At 38.7% G+C, this 19,854-nt stretch overlaps 1 protein-coding gene across 9 annotated transcripts in view; it reads left to right on the plus strand.

Moving 5' to 3' along the window:
- Nucleotides 1-19,854, plus strand: part of CHD9 (chromodomain helicase DNA binding protein 9) — a 267,949-nt gene that overhangs the window by 240,559 nt on the left and 7,536 nt on the right. For 6 of the 9 annotated variants that reach the window (XM_053601733.1, XM_053601716.1, XM_053601703.1 and 3 more), the window contains 6 exons: nt 2-165; nt 919-1,191; nt 1,924-2,092; nt 9,993-10,132; nt 10,390-10,611; nt 16,831-16,959. In XM_053601733.1, coding sequence (XP_053457708.1) covers nt 2-165; nt 919-1,191; nt 1,924-2,092; nt 9,993-10,132; nt 10,390-10,611; nt 16,831-16,959 — 1,097 coding nt within the window. The remainder of the gene's footprint in view (nt 1; nt 166-918; nt 1,192-1,923; nt 2,093-9,992; nt 10,133-10,389; nt 10,612-16,830; nt 16,960-19,854) is intronic. The other 3 variants (XM_053601741.1, XM_053601772.1, XM_053601751.1) reach the window with 2 other exon arrangements.

A 19,854-nucleotide genomic window follows, 5' to 3' on the forward strand; every position in this document is an offset into this window, starting at 1 on the left:
GCTGAAGGTACCCCTCACGTGAAAGCCTATGATGAAGAAAGTGTTGCCTCTCTGAGCACTACCCAGGACGAGACTCAGGACAGTTTTCAGATGAACAATGGGACACCAGAGTCTGCTTATATCTTACAAGGTGGATACATGCTGGCAGCCTCATACTGGCCAAAGGTAAAGGAATAATTTCTTGTTGAGATAGGTCATTTTTTAGTACTTTTCTAATTGCTTTGATGGTAGATATGCTTATTATGTGGAAAAATAGGTCAGTGTAAAATGTTCGATGACATTTTATGGTGTTAGCATCAAATGTATAAATTATTACTATCAAGTTAATGAGGTTACTTAAATGTGTATGCTTCTCAATGGAACCTTAGAATAAAAGATAATCTTTATGGTCAATATTAAAGTGCTTCTTTATGAAACAGGTGCTTTCAACTGAGTCTGCTTGAAGAAATTTACTGTAGTTAGTTGTGATCTGGAAATAAAGTTCATTTAAGCACATGCACATTCAGTGGCAGAAGCTAAGAGCAGATTAATACTATTTTTCCATTATGTGACTCTATTAGTACAGGAATGCCTGACCTTTAGGGATAAGGTTGGGAAATGGGGGAATGGAGGATACTCTAAGTACTTTTAAGTTGTTTGAATTTTGAATGAACTATATGACTTTTGTGATTATAAAAACAAAAGAAGAAAAAACTATACGGTATAATTTCTTTGAATTTCACCACAGGGAATTTGTACTTGATAACTTCCTACAGAATTGTAATATCTTTATGAGAATATATGTACATGCTACATGCACTTACTTTGGGGGCAAACTCTTGATGAAGGGTTAAATCCACCAGGGTTCTCGGGCTATTCAGTCTCCAAAGGTCTGGCCTAATTATTAAAATTGTACTTGGATGTTGCATGCTTTTTTAGGATCGTGTGATGATCAATCGGTTGGACAGTATTTGTCAAACAGTCCTGAAAGGGAAGTGGCCTTCAGCTAGAAGAAGTTATGACGCTAACACAGTGGCTTCTTTCTATACCACAAAACTGCTGGACAGCCCTGGAGCAGCTACAGAGTACAGTGAGCCCAGCGTACACACCCCGCCAGGTGCCGGTGTTAAAGAAGAGCACGATCAGTCAGCACAGATGTCAAAGGTGAAGAAGCATGTACGAGAAAAGGAGTTTACAGTGAAAATCAAAGACGTATGTGTATTTTTATTGCCCTAGGGCCTGATTGCGAGTGTGGTGTGCAGCATGCTTTTCCTGCAGATGGCTGCCTGCTCTTACTCTTCCTTCCTTCACATACTTGTTTCCTGGTATCTGGATTATTTTCTTTCTGATATCCAGGTTATTAAACTGGAATATTCTTCTAAAGGGATCCTCATTAAATATTTTTCTGTCCTTATGCTTCTGAAATAGTTCTTCTGATCAAGGTTCTGTCTTAAACAGTGTGACAGTTTCTAACCATTTGGTTCTTTTATATAATGTTTAAGCAGTCTATCAGTACACTTTCTGTTTTAAGCATTTAGTGTGTCCTGTTATCAATAATGTTTAATTTTTTAACAATTTTTAAAGCTTAATTGATTACTTATGGTCTAAAATATGAGCGTCGTACTCCAAAATGTCGTATGAATAATGTACATAGAGATATATGTCTACATCTGAAAATGTTATAATGTACATGTCATATGAAAAACTTTGTTTAGCTCAGGAAAATATGTTAATACCTGTATTTTTTTCATTTAAGGTAGAAAAATTTAGCATTTAGCAATGAAATGGATTAAAATGTTTCATTTAGTTGATTTATGAACAAGAAGAGAATTTCATTAATAAAGGGTTTTACTTCATTTTTTTCTAAGTAAAAGATTTTTCTTAATATCCTGCAGTAAGATTTGTTTAACAGTTTCTGTCTTAATAATGGTATTTGTTTAATAGGAAGGTGGTTTGAAGTTGACATTTCAAAAGCAGGGGCCTGCTCAGAAAAGACCACTGGACAATGAGGATGGTGCTCTGGGGCAGCAGCAGTACCTCACTCGACTCCGGGAACTTCAGAGCGCATCAGAGGCTAGCCTCGCCAACTTTCCAAGATCTATGCCAGTATCAGGTGAGGATGCAAATAATAATTGTCTTTGTAGAAAATATTTAATATTCTCTATCATTTCCAAATCTTTCATAAACTCTTCTAATAAGAATTCATTTTTCATTTAATGTTGAGACCTCTCCTAAGTCTGTAAAATAATCAGTATAATTTTAAACTTAACAAATATTTAACAGAATTTTAATATGACATTTTAAAGCACAATGGGCAGTTTACTTTGTGGGGCTTGAATAGTATGGAAATATTTTATCAAGTTGTTTTCTACAGATAAAAGATCAAACATTTTGATATGAAAGTGTATTATGAATTTGACCAGACACATGACTCATGCCTGTAATCCTAGCATTTTGGAAAGGCAGGGTGGGAGAATTGCTTGAGGCCAGGTGTTCAGGACCACCCCTGGAAGCATAGACCCTGTCGTGGTGGTACACACCTGTAGTCCCAACTACTTGGGAGGCTGAGGCAGGAGGATTGCTTGAGCCTGGGAATTGAAGGTTGCAGTGAGTTGTGATCACGCTACTGCATTCTCGGTGACAGAGCAAACTCCTGTCTTGATAAATAAATAAATAAATCACAAATCAACGGTGATAAATGGAAATAATTACAATGAGAAATTTTAGAAAGTCTTTAGAAATTGTAGAGTCCATGAATCTACAGGATGCAGAAAGTATTTGTGGCTAATTCCTAAAAGATAATCTTTCATCTTCATGGAATGCTTGCAGGAACAAGGTTTTTAATACTTTAAACAGCCCTTTTAGTTGCTAGACAGCTTTAATTGTCAGAAAATACCTTATTTGAAAGTGAATTCTGCCTCATATAGGTTCTTCTCAATGACTGAAGTTGTATCTTTGAAAGCCACACACAGTTAATCTGGTCCTATGTCTACAAGGTACATCTTAACATTTTGAAAGCAATTACCAGATTTGTCCTTAGACTATCACTGTTTCTCTAACCATTTGATAATTTGAATCAACACGTCTTTATTAAATACCTAATTGGTGCCATGTATTATGTGCTGTGTAGGCACTGAGGAATACATTAGAGAATTAGAAATTGTTTTTCTTTTATCTTCATCTAGTTATATTTTAATTTGTGTATGCCCCTCTTGAAAGTATGATGTCAAGAATTGAGATTGATACTCAAGATCAACTGAGTCTTAATGTGTGGACCACAGCATTACTAATGTCCCAAAATGCTAGTTGCCAATTAATGAATGACTTGAATTTCCTTTATACCTTCTTGTACATAAGGATAAGAACAGTACTTCAGTATTCTGCTAAGTCTGGTTGCCATGCAGTACTTGGAATCAATTTAAAAACACCTTTGTAGGGCGGCGCCTGTGGCTCAAGGAGTAGGACGCCGGTCCCATATGCCAGAGGTGGCGGGTTCAAACCCAGCCCTGGCCAAAAAACCAAAAAAAAAAAAAAGAGAGAGAAAAAAAAAAAAAAAAACACCTTTGTACATGCACAGTGGGTGTAATTGCTACAGTTTGGGAAAATAATGCTGTATAATTACTGTTGTCTTAAATTTATCACTACTGGTAAATGCTCTGTTACTTTTTTTTTTTTTTGAGACAGTCTCAAGCTGTCACCCTAGGTAGAGTGTTGTGGCATCACAGCTCACAGCAACCTCCAACGCCTGGGCTCAAGCGAGTCTCCTGCCTCTGCCTCCCAAGTAGCTGGGACTATAGGCACCCGCCACAACGCCCAGCGATTTTTTGGTTGCAGCCATCATTGTTGTTTGGTGGGCCCGGGCTGGATTCGAACCCTCCAGCTCAGGTGTATGTGGCTGGCACCTTAGCTCCTTGAGCCACAGGCGCTGAGCCACTGTTACCATTTTTTAATTAAAACTGGTTAGTTTGGTTTTATCAGCATTACTTTGGTTTCTTGTGCATCAATAAAACATTCAGTATAATTTTCCATTTATTGGACTTTCAGACATGTATGAAATGCAATTCAAATATGAATCAATCACACTTCCATAGTAAAAGTATAAATCCCCTAAACTATGCCTTTTTATTATAGATTTATTATTAAAGAGCTCTTTTTTTTTCCCACCAAAAAATGAGAGCAGATAGGGGAGAGAAGCTGGGGGCACTTTTGCCCAAACTAAGTGGGGCTTAATTATACCACCACTCTTACTCTTAAAACTCCACTATAAAATGAGATTGATATCTCTATCATCTAAACATTTTTGTTCTATTACAGCTGAGGATTGTATAGCCTTTGCCTTTAAATAATTCTTTGGTAAATAGTACTGTTTTAAATAATATCAATAGCAATCATAACACAAATTTCGCAACTATACAAAATATTTAAAATCTCAAATATTCTCACTGGACAGTTATTATCCAAGCATTTTATCTGAGCCATCGTAATAATTGCAAATATGAAGTCTGGATCTGTCTTCATACCTGACTTTTGGGAAACTTAACATTTTTGAGTCTTGTTTGTGAAATGAGGGGTGTGGGGAAGAACAAAGGTGATATTGTTGGGTGGATTAAATAAAATAGCATACATAAAGTGGCTCATAAAGTTCCTGGTACACAACTGCTATTCAGATGTTAAAATTAGGTACTCATACTCTGGTAGTCCAAGGTGGGTGGATTGCCTGAGCTCACGAGTTTGAGACCAGCCTGAGCCAGACAGAGACCTGTCTCTAAAAGTAGCCGGGCATTATGGCAGGGACCTCTAGTCCCAGCTACTTGGAAGGCTGAGGCAAGAGAATTGCTTAAGCCCAAAAGTTTGAGGTTGCTGTGAGCTGTGACGCCACTATACTCTACTGAGGGAGAAAAAAAAAATTAAGTACTCACAGATTGTAGAATTAGATGTTTAACAGATGCTATTATTGAAATCATCCATTTTCCTAAGACTATACCTTTTTTATTCTTGTGTAATTACTCCCTGTATTTTATATGAATGCCTTGAGTAAGGATACCAGATACAATGTAGTTTACTAATGAATGAGAGTGAGATAGCACAGATTATAACAAGAGAACAAAAGGAAAGAGCCCGTTCCAGAAACTACCTGGAATAGTGGGTAAGAGATAGCAGAGCCAAGCAACCTGGGATTGAATTGTCATTTACTGGCTATTGTAACATTGAGCAAGCCCTTTGATATTTGTGATCTCATTTATAAAATGGTCTTGATAATATCTTTATGTTTTGGGCGGCGCCTGTGGCTCAGTCGGTAAGGCACCGGCCCCATATACCGAGGGCAGCAGGTTCAAACCCGGCCCGGGCTGAACTGCAACCAAAAAATAGCTGGGCGTTGTGGCAGGCGCCTGTAGTCCCAGCTACTCGGGAGGCTGAGGCAAGAGAATCGCTTAAGCCCAGGAGTTGGAGGTTGCTGTGAGCTGTGTGATGCCATGGCACTCTACCGAGGGCCATAAAGTGAGCCTTTGTCTCTACAAAAAAATATATATATATATCTTTATGTTTTTGTTCTGCTTTTGATGATTTGATTTAAGGTAGCATTTGTAAAACTTAGTCCAATATCTTAAACTCAGTAGACATTCAGTAGAATCCATTTTTAATGTTATAGTTACATCTAAGATTAAGACAACACACAAACTTGATAAACTTAAGTTTTTCATTTTGGATTCTGGCATAGAATGAATTGAAAATGATTATTAAGATCACCCTCAGAGGCTCGGCGCCTGTAGCTCAAGCGACTAAGACACCAGCCACATATATCAGAGCTGGCGGGTTCAAATCCAGCCTGGGTTTGCCAAACACCAGTGACAACTACAACCAAAAAATAGCCAGGTGTTGTGGTGGGCACCTGTAGTCCCAGCTACTTGGGAGGCTGAGGCAAGAGAATTGCTTAAGCCCAGGAGTTGGAGGTTGCTGTGAGCTATGACGCCACAACACTCTACCCAGGGCGACAGCTTGAGGCTTTGTCTCAAAAAAAAAAAAGGAATCACCCTCAGAAATAAATCAGGTTAGTATATAATTAAACCAAAGAATTGGCCAAATACGATACATTTGTAAATGTACACTTTGGGCCAGCACAGTGGCTCATGCCTATAATCCCAGCTATTCAGGAGGCTGAGGCAAGAGGATCATTTTAGGCCCAGAGTTGGAAGCCAGCCTTGGCAACATAGTGAGACCTTGTATCTAAAAAAAATGTTTTAATGTATACTTTGGTAGGAATTCTATAGATAATTATATCAAATACTTTTCTTTTTTAGATAGCACTAAAGGAAGGGAAAGTAAAAGAAACGTAAGACACTATCTCTGGCTTTCAGATGCTTGGTAGACTAGACCTATGCGTTAGATAATATTTTAAGAAAAGATAATTTATGTTGTTACACTGAACATTATAGTTAATAGATACTGGAAAAGGGGAAATTCACTACTGTCTAGACATGTAGCCAAAGTCCTATGGAAGAGATGGAATTGAATTTGATAAGGATTTGATAAGAAGATGATTTAGATAATCGTCTTTTTGGAAAGTAGAATTGGTGGTTGGGCTGGAAGATGGGCAGGAAATAGCGTGAAGCAGAGACTGCATCTCAGGGAGATGCAGGGTTTCTGATAAGACTAACCTAGCTAGTATGTAAATCTTTACTGGAGAGAAAGAGATGTGTAGAAGATGAAATACTACTTAGGAAAGGTAAATCTAAGTTGTAGAAAGTATCAGAAACTGAATCTAAGGCAGTGTTGGGGGTTGGCAGTCATGTAAGAATAGAACTGATGCAAGGCAATTCATTCAGATTAGAAAAGGAAGCTGTAGAAGTTCTTATGAAATAGAATGGCACTTTTGTTTTGTTTCAGACAGAGTCTCAAGCTGTCACCCTGGGTAGAGTGCCATGGCGTCACAGCTGACAGCAACTTCAAACTCTTGGGCTTAAGCGATTCTCTTGCCTCAGCTCCCCGAGTAGCTGGGACTATAGGCATCCGCCACAATACCCAGCTATTTTTAAATTGTGGTTGTTGTTATTGTTTGCCAGGCCTGGGCTGGATTCGAACCCGCCAACTCCGGTGTATGTGGCTGGCTCCCTAACTGCTTGAGCTACAGGCGCCAAGCCAGAATGGCACTTTTTAAAGTAGTGCTTTAGGAAAATTATTCTTTTGTTATAGCTAAAATGTGCTATAAGGTAAGTATTTTCAAATCATCATATGGTCAGCCCTTCATATCCGTGGATTAAACTAACCAAAGATCAAAAATATGGATGGCACCTGTGGCTCAAAGGAGTAGGGTGCCAGCCTCTTATGCTGGAGGTGGCAGGTTCAAACCCAGCCCCAGCCAAAAACTGCAAAAAAAACAAAGATCAAAAATATTAGCAGAAAAAATAATAAAATATAATGCAACAATAATAAATACTATAGTATAAAAACTATTTACATAAAATTTATATTGTACTAGGTATAAGTAATCTAGAGGTGATTTAAGTATATAGAAGGATGTGCATAGGTTATATGCAAATTCTATACCATTTATAGAAAGCACTTAAACATCCTTAGATTTTGGTGTCCGGGGGGGTCCTGGAACCAATTCCCTATGGATGTCAAGGGGCAACTGTGTATTGTTCACATTTATATGTCAATATGAATAAAAGTTTAAAATGTGTGTGGTAATGAAAAATACCTAATTCAGAATAGTACTGACGGCAGGGAAGAAGCCAGTGGAATAGAGGGAGGGGTGTACAGGGAATTTCAGGTATCTTTTTTTTTTAATCCTTAGTAGTTTCTTTTCTATTTATTCTTCTTTTATGTGTGTATGTGTGTGTGTGTGCGTGTTTAACTTTTTGTATTGAGATGATTACAGATTAACAGGAAGATACAAAGAAATGTACAGGAAAGTCCTGTGAACCTCATACCCCAACCACTTGCCTCCACCAGCATCTCATACAACCTACAATATCAATAGACAGCACAATACAAAAATATATGTGATATTTTACTAAGCTGATTATAATAAAATTGCCATAGGGATATAATAAAATCTTTTCTTTTTTTCCATAGTATTGTGTACCATTCCTATTAATACTTTCATACATGCAAAAATGGTTTTTAATCATTGTAGTTTTTCCTTAACATATGAATTAAGTACTTTTTTGAGACTGAGATGTGAGTACAGTGTCTTCCCCAAGGTTACACAACCAACAAAGGGCAGTATCTTATTCAGAAACAAACAGGACTTGCTCAGTAAATTCTCACTGAATGATTGAAAATACATTTCTCACTACAAGAATGCAACTTGTTTGCAACTTGTAGACTCTCACTTAGTTGCCCTGGGGTTGAGTGCATGGCATCATCATAGCTCACAGCAACCTCAAACTCCAGGGCTCAAGTGATTCTCATGCCTCAGCATCCCAGGTAGCCGGGACTACAGTGCCCATCATAATGCCTGGCTAATTTTTCTCTTTTAGTAGAGATGGGGTCTGGCTCTTGCTCAGGCTGGTCTCAAACTCCTTAGCTTCAGCAATCCACCTACCTCGGCCTCCCGCAGTACTAGAATTACAAGCACGAGCCACTGAGCCCAGCCATATAAACTGTTTTAAAACAAGAATCTCACCCTTAGTAATATTTTCTTTCAATAAGAGAATTCAAGATTATAGTTCTATGAGGAAAGAAGGAATGTCTTATTTGTCTTTGAATCATCATTCTGCCTAGTATATATGTACTTAATAAATATTTATCAGGAAAAACAATATGTGGAACCAACTTACTCATCTCTCTTATAAACGTTTATATTGAGTGCCTACTGAAATGTGAAAGGTCATTTTAGTTTTACAACTAAAAGGTTATTGGTAGCCTTAAGGAAAATATCTTAAGTAGGCTGAGACTGGAATGGACTACAAGAAATTGAAGAGTAAGTTGCTCATGAATCAAAGGAGCACAGAAGAGAACAATCTTTCAAAAGATTAGGGAGAGGGGTCAAAAAGTTTTTTTGTGGGGTTTTGTTTTGTTTTTGAGACACTCTTGTTGTGTTACCTGGACTAGGGTGCAGAGGTGTCATTGTAGCTCACTGCAACTTCCAGCTCCTGGAGTCACACTGTCCTCCTGCCTTAGCCTCCAGAGTAGCTGGAACTACAGGTGTACATCTGGCAAATATTTTGTTTTTTAGTAGAGACAGGGACTCTCTGTTAGTTGTTCATGCTTGTCTGGAGCTGCTAAGCTAAAGTGATCAAGAGAGCAGCACCTGTGGCTCAAAGGAGTAGGGTGCCAGCCCCATATACCAAGGGTGGCGGGTTCAAACCCTGCCCCAGCCAAACTGCAACAATAAAATAGCCGGGCATTGTGGCGGGCACCTGTAGTCCTAGCTACTCGTGAGGCTGAGTCAAGAGAATCACTTAAGCCCAAGAGTTTGAGGTTGCTGTGAGTTGGCACTCTACTGAGGGTGACAAAATGAGACTCTGTCTCAAAAAAAAAAATAAATAAAGTGATCAAGAATCCTGCCTCTGCCTCCCAGAGTGCTAGCATTGCATGTGTGAGCTGCTGTGCCAGCCAAAATTAATTTTTGTTTGTTTGAGTTAGGCCACATTTTCTCATCTTGAAAAAGAATCTAATGTAGAAAAAAGGTATTTTGGCCCAAGAAAAGCTGATAAACGATAAAAACAAGGTTTTAGGAAATGTAGAAATTAATGGGTTCAAAGAAGGGGGAAAGGTTTCCCTTGTTTGTTGAACGAAAGGCATCTTTTTTCCTCTAAAAGACCAAAGAAGAGCAGCTGTGTGAATATCATGGGGAAAAAAGTTGAGAAGTTGAAAGAGGCCTAAATTACATACAGTTCTTCTAAGTTTTTAAATGAAAGGTAGAGATGGTGTTTTTAGTTCAAGAATTGTTTACTTAAAGAAATATAAAATTAGAAGTAACATTTCTGCATATTTAGGAAAATGATTACTTTCTGTTTGTTTAAGAAATAGATTTTTACCACTGTTTTGCATTTTAATTTCATTAGGTACTTCCAGTCAGTCAACCCTTGGTGCCAATGGGGTGTTATTAGACAACCAGCCTATAGTCAAAAAACGGCGAGGACGGAGGAAGAATGTAGAAGGTGTTGACATCCTCTTTTTTAACAGAAATAAACCACCTAATCATGTAAGTAAAGAGGTACTTCAGAACTACTGATTCTTGAGTCTAAAATAAGAAAATTAGAAGGGTATGGTTTTCTGTTGTTAACTCAGTAGCATCCAAGACTGACCAAGATTTATGAAAATTTTAAGTTTAAAAGGTTTAGCAGAATTTTAAAGCAACACCTTATTTTTTCTTTTTCTCTTCAAAAAGAATTGCCCCATTGAATTAAAATTAGAAAGATAAAGGATGGAAATCAAAATTTAATTTGGTGTTTTCTACAGGTTACTTTAGGCTTAACCACCTCACAGATTTCTACAGGGATAAATCCAGCACTATCCTATACTCAACCTCAAGGAATTCCTGATGCAGAAAGTCCAGTTCCAGTTATTAATCTTAAAGATGGCACAAGACTTGCAGGAGATGATGCACCGAAGAGAAAGGATTTGGAAAAATGGCTTAAGGAGCATCCAGGTTACGTGGAAGACTTAGGAGCTTTTATTCCTGTAGGTTATATCTTTAAAATCTTAGTTTATCTCTTTGATTTGTCAGACCTATAATGATGAAGCATAAATTCTCATCTACTATGCTAAATATATGTTCTTCTTAAGATTCAGGAAAATTAGCAGAAAAAATAGTCTTTCCCATGATATTATACAGTGTCATTTTCCATTTTCACGTTCTGTATTTAACAACTATTTAAGAATAAAAACACTGATATAAGCTACCATGTTAGATCCAGTGAAGGCTGTATAGGTATAAAATTTCTAATCCTTTCTCAAGAAAGTTATTTGAAAATAATAATGACGATCATAGTAAACATTTTTAGAACTATATGCATGATGCTATTATACTTAACATGCATTAGCACTCATTTAACATTTGTAACAATTTTATTACTTATTAGGATGGCATTGTTATAACTATTATGTAAACAAAGAAATTGAAACACTGAAATTTTAGGGAAATGGTTCCAGTCTGGAAAACAAAGTCTTAAATCCAGATCCAGACTACTAATCTTCTTTCTTATTTTTATTTATTTATTTATTTGTTTACTTTTGAGACAGAGTCTCACTTTGTCACCCTTAGTAGAGTGCTGTGGCATCACAACTCTCAGCAACCTCAAACTCTTGGGCTTAAGCGATTCTCTTGCCTCAGCCTCCCAAGTAGCTGGGACTACAGGAGCCTGCCACAACGCCCGGCTGTTTTCTGTTGCAGTTGTCATTGATTGTTCAGCTGGCGGGGGCCAGGTTCGAACCTGCCACCCTCTGTGTATATGGCTGGCGCTGTAACCACTGTGCTACAGGTGCCAAGCCCCAGACTACTAATCTTAAGTGCTTCTGCAGGCTATAAGAATACACTTCCTATGCCTCTCCAGATGCACAAGTTGGCATTAATCAAAGAAGAGATAATCATTACATTTTATTTACTTTCTCCTTATCCTCTGAAATACTATTTACTCTCTATCTTCTTCTGGGTATATGGCTTTCTCAGTCATAGAAATCTGTTATGTGATTTCCCAGTGCCTTACTATCAGATAGTGAAGTACGAAACTGGGTCAGGATCGCTGAATATCTCTGTATACTTTGTAAGATAATAGAGTGATGATACATTTTCTATACAATGAAGTTAGCAGATGTGTTCCATCTACCTCCATTTTGAAGACTAAAGGGATAACCCAACTGAAGCTATCTACTCCCCTAAGGAATCTGATTCATCTATGTATCTCCAGAATTAAGCTTATTATTCCCATTCCATGCAATAACATCCAGCTCCCTGAAAAATATTTACTGAATATATGATTTTAAAATTAGTTTGTTTTTTATTTTTAAATAATTGAAACAGGGTCTCACTCTGTTGCTCAGGCTGGAGTGCAGTGGCACAATCATAGCTCACTGTAACCTCTAACTCCTGGGCTCAAGTGATCCTCCCACCTTAGCCTCCCAAGTAGCTGGGACTATAGGTGCATGCCACCATGCCCAGCTAATTTTTCTATTTTTTATAGAGACGGGGTCTCATTCTTGTTCAGGCTGGTCTCAATTTCCTGGCCCAAGTGATCCTCCCACCTTGACCTCCCAAAGTGCTAGCATTATAGGTGTGAGCCACCAACCCAGCCAATGAAAATCTTTTGAAAACTGAAAAGTGCTATAAAAAGGTAAAGTGATTTTTTTATTAATAGAAAAAATATTAACTGCTGTGTTTCTTTGTTTTGTTTTGTTTTGTTTTTCATGAAAATGAAACACAGGTTCGGCGCCCATAGCTCAGTGAGTAGGGTGCCGGCCACGTACACCAAAGCTAGTGGGTTCACGCTCAGCCCAGGCCTGCTAAACAACAATGACAACTGCAACCAAAAAATAGCTGGGCATTGTGGCAGGCACCTGTAGTCCCAGCTACTTGGGAGGCTGAGGCAAGAGAATCACTTAAGCCCAAGAGATTGAGGTTGCTGTGAGCTGTGATGCCATGGCACTCTACCCAGGGTGACATAGTGAGACTCTGTCTCAAAACAAAAAAAGAAAAGGAAACACAATGCCTCCAGTCCCAGCTTGGTCTTTGTGTCTGTGATATACATAGTGTATTTAAATCCAGTATTTTCTCTTACTGTTGTTGTCACCAGGCAATGAACCTGATAGTCTAAAATACAGAGCCTCTGTCTTGGCTTTTAGATACACTTCATGTTCCTAATTTACTTAAATGATGCCCCAAATTCTCAAGCTTTCATTTAATTCCTTTTGATTTAAAAAAATGGGGCAGGCATGGTTGCTCAGTTCTATGATCTTGTACTTTGGGAGGCTGAGGAGGGAGGATCACTTGAACCCAGGAGTTCAATGCGCAGTGAGCTATGATTGCACCACTGCCCTCCAGCCTAATGGAGTGACACCTCATCTCATAACATAAAATAAATAGGCTCAGCGCCCATTGCACAGTGGTTACAGTGCCAGCCACATAACGCCAAGGCTGGTGGATTCAAACCCCGCCTGGGCCAGCTAAACAACAATAACAACTACAACCAAAAAATAGCTGGATGTTGTGGCGGGTGCCTGTTGGCCCAGCTACTTGGGAGGCTGAGGCAAGAGAATTGCTTAAGCCCAAGAGTTGGAGGTTGCTGTGAGCTGTGACCCCATGGCACTCTATCAAGGGCAACATAATGAGACTCTGTCTCAATAAATAAATAAATAAATAAATAAATGAAATTTAAAAATAAAATAAATAAAATTGAAAAAATAAATGCCAAGTAATGCTCTTATAATTATGAGGGAAGAGGTATTCACTAAATGTAATGGGCAATCGCAGAACCAATGTAATTTTAACATGTTAGAAAAAAAACATTCATTTACCCAGGTCAACCTTTATTGAGTGACTCCCATGTGGTCTTACTATTTTAAGGGATTAAAGATATAACAACAATAAAACAATACAACAGTCTTGCCCTTGTGATACTTTCACCCTAGGTTCTGAAGCATTCTCATATTTTTCTGTTTTTAACTGCAAAAGACCTTTATTAATGTTAAAATTTTTATATCCGGGGCAGCGCCTGTGGCCCAGTCGGTAAGGCGCCGGCCCCATGTACCAAGGGTGGTGGGTTCAAGCCCGGCCTTGGCTGAACTGCAACCAAAAAAATAGCTGGGTGTTGTGACAGGCGCCTGTAGTCTCAGCTACTCGGGAGGCTGAGGCAAGAGAATTGCTTAAGCCCAGGAGTTGGAGGTTGCTGTGAGCTGTGTGATGCAATGGCACTCTACCGAGGGCGATAAAGTGAGACTCTGTCTCTGCAAAAAAAAAAAAAAATTTATATCCATTCATCATTTTCAGTTTAATTGTTTTATCATAACTTTTCTTTTCTTTTTTTTTTCTTTTTTGTGCAGTTTTTGGCCAGGGCTGGGTTTGAACCCGCCACCTCTGGCATTAGGGGCCTACTCCTTTGAGCCACAGGTGCCACCCTATCATAACATTTTATATAATTTTATTATAAGACTTTTAAAACCTGTTTTTAAAGGACAGCATTTGTTCCATCCACTAAAGAATATGTAATTTTTCTGCTTTCCCAAAGATACTTTACATTGATAATTTATTAGGTACCATATTCTATTATAACATCTCTGTAGCTAAATAATTACAATGTGGTATAGAAGATATTATAAGACAATAGCACCTGTGGCTCAAAGCAGTAGGGCTCCGGCCCCATATGACAGAGGTGGCGGGTTCAAATCCAGCCCTGGCCAAAAACTTCAAAGAAAAGAAGATATTATAATATCTGAAGCATCATGAACAGGTGTAGAACAATTAACTCGGCTCAGCGCCTGTGGCTCAAGCGGCTAAGGCACCAGCCACATAAACCTGAGCTGGCGGGTTTGAATCCAGCCTGGGCCCACCAAACAATGACAGCTGCAACCAAAAAAATAGCTGGGCTTTGTGCCAGGCACCTGTAGTCCCAGCTACTTGGGAGGCGGAGGCAAGAGAATACCTTAAGCCCAAGAGATTGAGGTTTCTGTGAGCTATGATGTTACAGCACTCTACCAATGGCAACAAAGTGAGACTCCGTCTCAAAAAAAATTTTTTTTTAATTAAATAAAAAAAGAATTATGAGAGAGTTAAAAGAGGATACAAAAATAAGGCTTATGGGTAAAAGAGGGAGTAATCTGACGTCCTGGGGAACAGAAGAATAAGTAGGTGACAGCAAAGAATAGAAAAGCTAAGCTAACCAGGTTCAGGCTGTTAGGACTGTCGTGTCACATTGAAAAGTTGGAACATTAGTTTTTTGAAATGTTCTGATTAATTGGAATCACTACCAACATTAAGTACTCCTTAACAGTTATACAGATAAGTAGCATGGCTTGATGGAAAGAGTGTTTCTTCTGGCCCTGCTACTTGATACATTTCTGACCTTGAGGAAGATAACCAATCTGAGCCTCGATTCCCAAAATAAGAATACCTTTTAGTATTGTGAGGGTTACATGAGAAGAGATGAGACAAACAATTAGTGAGAAAGTAATGAAAGCCACTAGAATAAATTATAAATCATCACAGCACAGGGAAAAGCAGGTAAGTTTCTCATTGCAATCAGAAGAAAACAAACTATACAATAAGTGAAGAAACCAGAAGGAAAAGTAAAGAAACTGCTCTAACTCTAGGAATGCAATGGTCTTTGATGTCTTTCAAAGGGAAAAAAAACCTGACAATCTTGCTCGTGAGGAGCCAATGGAAGAACCCTACTTTCATATAAAGCCATCATTGTGATGGCCATGAGTAATGTTTTAAATGTATAGTTTAAAGAAAAAGTAGGCTATACGTTTGGCTCGGCACCTGTAGCACAGTGGTTATGGTGCCAGCCACATACACCGAAGGTGGCAGGTTCAAACTTGGCCTAGGCCAGCTAAACAATGACAACTACAACAGCAAAAAAAAAAAATAGCCAGGCGACTGAAGCAAGAGAATTGCTTAAGCCCAAGAGTTTGAGGTTGCTGTGAGCTGTGATGTCACAGCACTCTGCCAAGGGCAAGATAATAAGACTCTGTCTCAAAAAAAAACATTATATATATATATATATATATATATATATGCTATACTTTTTATTAAAATATTTAACATTTGATTTTTTTAAGTTTTATTTTAATAAATTGAACAAGGACTAATGGATTGTTGTTACATGAATGAACTGTATAGTGGAGAAGTCTAGGCTTTTAGTGTGCCTGTCACCTGAGTAGTGTATGTTGTATCCAGTAGATGATTTTTCATCTTGCAGCCTCTCCCAGCCTCCCCCTTCTGAGTCTCCAGTGTCCATTATGTCTCTTTATATGACCAGGAACATCCATTCTTACAAGTGAGAATGTGCAATCTGTGCTTTTTGTTCCTGACTTCTTTTCACTTAGGATTATAACCTTTCCATTTCTATCCAAGTTACTGCAAAAAACATTATTTAATTCCTTTTCATGGCTAAGTAGTATTCCATTATATATTTACATCACTTTCTTTTTTCCAAATTAACACAAAAATTTTTTTTAATTTCAGTATATTATGAGGTTACATATGTTTTAGTTGCAAAGTTTTATGTATTTTAAGTCAAAATTATAAGTGTACCCTTGATCCAAAAAGTGTGCAGTGTACCCATGAGGTGTGAATTTACCCTTCCCCTCATTCTCTGTCTGATCTATTTGAATAACGTTGAGTTTTAAGTGTTGATCAGCTAGTTCAATTTGATATTCAGTGCATGTGGTGTTTGCTTACCACATTTTCTTTATCCACTTACCAGTCAAGGGGACTTGGGTTGGTTCCATATCTTTGCAATTGTGAATCGTGCTGCAATAAATTTATGAGTATTGCTGTGAGTGCACATGTCCTTTTATAAAATGACTTCTCATTTGGGTAAATCCCCAGTAGTACCCTGTTTCCCCGAAAATAAGACATCCTCCGAAAATAAGACCTACTTACAGGAAAGATAAGACATCCCCTGAAAATAAGACCTAGCGCATCTTTGTGAGCACACCTTAAAATAAGACACTGTCTTATTTTCAGGGAAACAGGGTAGGATTTTGCTGGATTGAATGGTAGGTCTACCTTTAGTTCCTTAAGAAGTATTTTGATAGAAATTGCATTGAACATAAAAGTTTATTTTTAAAGTGTAAAAAACTAAAGGGTAAATGCTTCTGTGCAATATGAAATTGAATAAACTCGTTCATAATATTTTGAGTAATTTTGGCACAAAAATTTTAAAGATACTTTGTATATTTTAGAGAATGCAACTTCATGAGGGACGGCCCAAACAAAAAAGACATCGTTGCAGAAACCCCAACAAATTGGATGTTAATAGTCTCACTGGAGAAGAACGTGTTCAACTTATCAACAGAAGAAATGCTAGAAAGGTAATGTTTGCTTTTTATCTTCAATACTTATTCACTATTTAGGAGATCTCTAGAACATTGTTTCGTTATGCAGTATAGTCTTTTCTCACAGCCCTGGATTTGGGGTGAATCTAGCAGATGTGTGGGGAAAGAGATGAACTATAATTTTATGCCTTCTAATTTAAAGTTTCATATCATTGGCTAAGCTGTTAGATGAAATAAACCACCTAACTACCTATCTGTGCCTAAGCAGTACCATGGGCTGCTGTACATTTGCACAACAATACTTGCACTGGGGGAGAGTAGTCAAAATGCAGTGGGGTGGGGAGGTGATTAGCAGGGAGAGAATGCTACTGGCATCTAGTGGATGGAGCCCGAGCTGCTGTGCACATACTTGCTACAATACTAGGATACCCCACCAATACCAATCTCAGCTGTCTGCAGTGCAAAGCTGAGAAATTCTCATCTAAGGACACACCACATCATAACCACCATAAATTTATAGATTTATCACTGTAATTTTCCATCAGATGCCCTTAAAGTGTCTTGTCACTTTGTGTAAAGTGTCAAAACTGGCATAGTATGTAACTTTCTGATGAAAACAGAGTGTCTTAAACAAAGGTATCTTGTAGACTAATGGTTCCTTTGTGCTTACCTTTTTGTTTTACTGATTGATGAATTGTAAGAGTTGAGGTTTTTCTGTAGTGTGTTTGTAAACCAGATTTGGCTCATTTGTTTCCCCAGTTTTACATGTAGATTAGTAAATGTCTTTTTAACCTCACAAAGTACATGATAAAAGACATTTTGAAAATATATGACACACTGTTTTGCTTTTTGGGACAGAGTCTCACTTTGTCTCCTTGGGTAGAGTGCTGAGGCATCATAGCTCACAGCAACCTCAAACTGTTGGGTTCAAGTGATCCTCTTGCCTCAGCCTCCTGAGTAGCTAAGACTACAGGTGTCCATGACTATTTTTCAAACATGAAATCTCACTCTTGCTCAGGCTGGTGGAACTCCTGAACTCAAGTAGTCCACCCGCCTCTGCCTCCCAGAGTGCTAGGATTATAGGCAGGAGCCACTATAACCCAGCCTGACATAATGTTTTGTTTAGTTTTGTTTTGTTTTGTTTGAGACAGTCTCACTTTGTCGCCTTGGGTAGAGTGTTGTAGTGTCACAGCTCACAGTAACCTCAAACTCTTGCGCTTAAGTGATTCTCTTGCCTCAGCCTTCCAAGTAGCTGGGACTACAGGCACCTACCACAATGGCTGGCTATTTTTTAACCTTCTTCTTGCTCAGGTTAGTCTCAAACTCCTGACCTCAGGCGATCCATACACACACCCCCACCAGCCTCCCAAGTGCTGGGATTACAGGCATGAGCTACCATACCTGGCCCTTAGACATGTTTTAAGAAAGAAAAAAGTGGCCTTAAGGTACAAATACCAAATTTCTCATTGAATTCTTTTGCTTACGAACTAAACTATCTTACTTCTGATTCACTCTCTGAATTGTCCTGACTGGTAGGATAAAAATACATAAAAGCATTGGACTTTTTCATAAGAAATATTAGAATTAGAAGAAAACATTTTTTGAAGAGACAGGGGATTGTGTTGTGCCCAGGTCGTGGGGTACCCCTCATAAATCACCCGAAGACCAAGTCTGATGCAAAAGCAAGAGGTAGTTTATTCACAAGCTGGGCCTGGGCTTCTCTGTTCCTGACGCAGCAGGAGAGTAGAGAAGCCCCGACTGCAGAGGGAAGAGCAGTTTTAAGGATACAGAAAGGAAAAAGGGAGGGGGTATAGGGGCTTAGGGAACTGGACAATGTTTGATCTGGGCTGATTAGCCTAGGGGAAGGATTTACTAGTGCCCTTACTGCTGGGGCAGACATACTGGAGCGGGGGTTGGGGGAGGAAGCAGGTTGCCTATCACCTTTGGTATGCAGCTGCAAATTGAAGGCTGAGGGGCAAAGTGGGGTCAATGAAGGCCGTGAGACAAAATGGAGTTAGTTTTAACAAAATGGAGTTAGCTGGTCTTTTCAATTGCTCTGTTGCCCAAGCTGTATTACAACGGCCTGATCATAGCTCACTGCAGCCTCAAAGTCCTGGGCTCAAGAGATCCTTCTGCCTCAGCCACTCAAGTAGCTGGGACTATAGGCATATGCCATCACCCTCAGCCAATTTTTTTTATTATTATTTTTTGTAGAGAAGAGGTGTTACTGTGTTACCCAGGCTGGTCTTGAACTCCTGGGCTCAAGTGATCCTCCCACCTTGTCCCCTAAAATGCTGGGATCACAGGCATGAGCTACTGTGCCTAGCCAAGAAAATTATTGTTAAAATAAGTTTTAGTATTATTGTATACAACTTTTTACCCATCTTGCAGAGATAGCTTATTGAGATTTTGTTAGCATTTTAAAGTGATGACCTAGATGCCTCAGAGAACGAACAAGAGGACATTTTAGTAGTATTTTACTTAAATTTTGCACTTGCATAGAATGTGTTACATATCTTTGTGCTTCCTTTTATATCAAAAATTCACCTTACTAAATATTGCAAATCATTTTTTCTTAAGCTAGTTTTTGTTGTTGTTCTTTTTGGGTTTTTTTTTTTTTTTTCTTTTTTTTTTGAGACGGATTTTCACTCGGTAGAACACTGTGGCGTCACAGCCCACAGCAACCTCCAACTCCTGGGCTTAGGAGGATTCTCCTGCCTCAGCCTCCTGAGTAGCTGGGACTGCAGGCGCCCACCACAACACCCAGCTATTGTTTTGACCTGGGCTGGGTTCGAATCCCCCACCCTTAGTATGTGGGGCTGGCACCCTACCCACTGAGCCACAGGCGCTGCCCTCTTAAGCTAGTTTTAAGGAAATGAAACAGTTTTGAATCTTTACTTATTAGGATTAAAATTAAAAATTCTAAACTTT

Source organism: Nycticebus coucang, chromosome 2, assembly GCF_027406575.1.
Source record: "Nycticebus coucang isolate mNycCou1 chromosome 2, mNycCou1.pri, whole genome shotgun sequence".
NCBI lineage: Eukaryota > Metazoa > Chordata > Mammalia > Primates > Lorisidae > Nycticebus > Nycticebus coucang.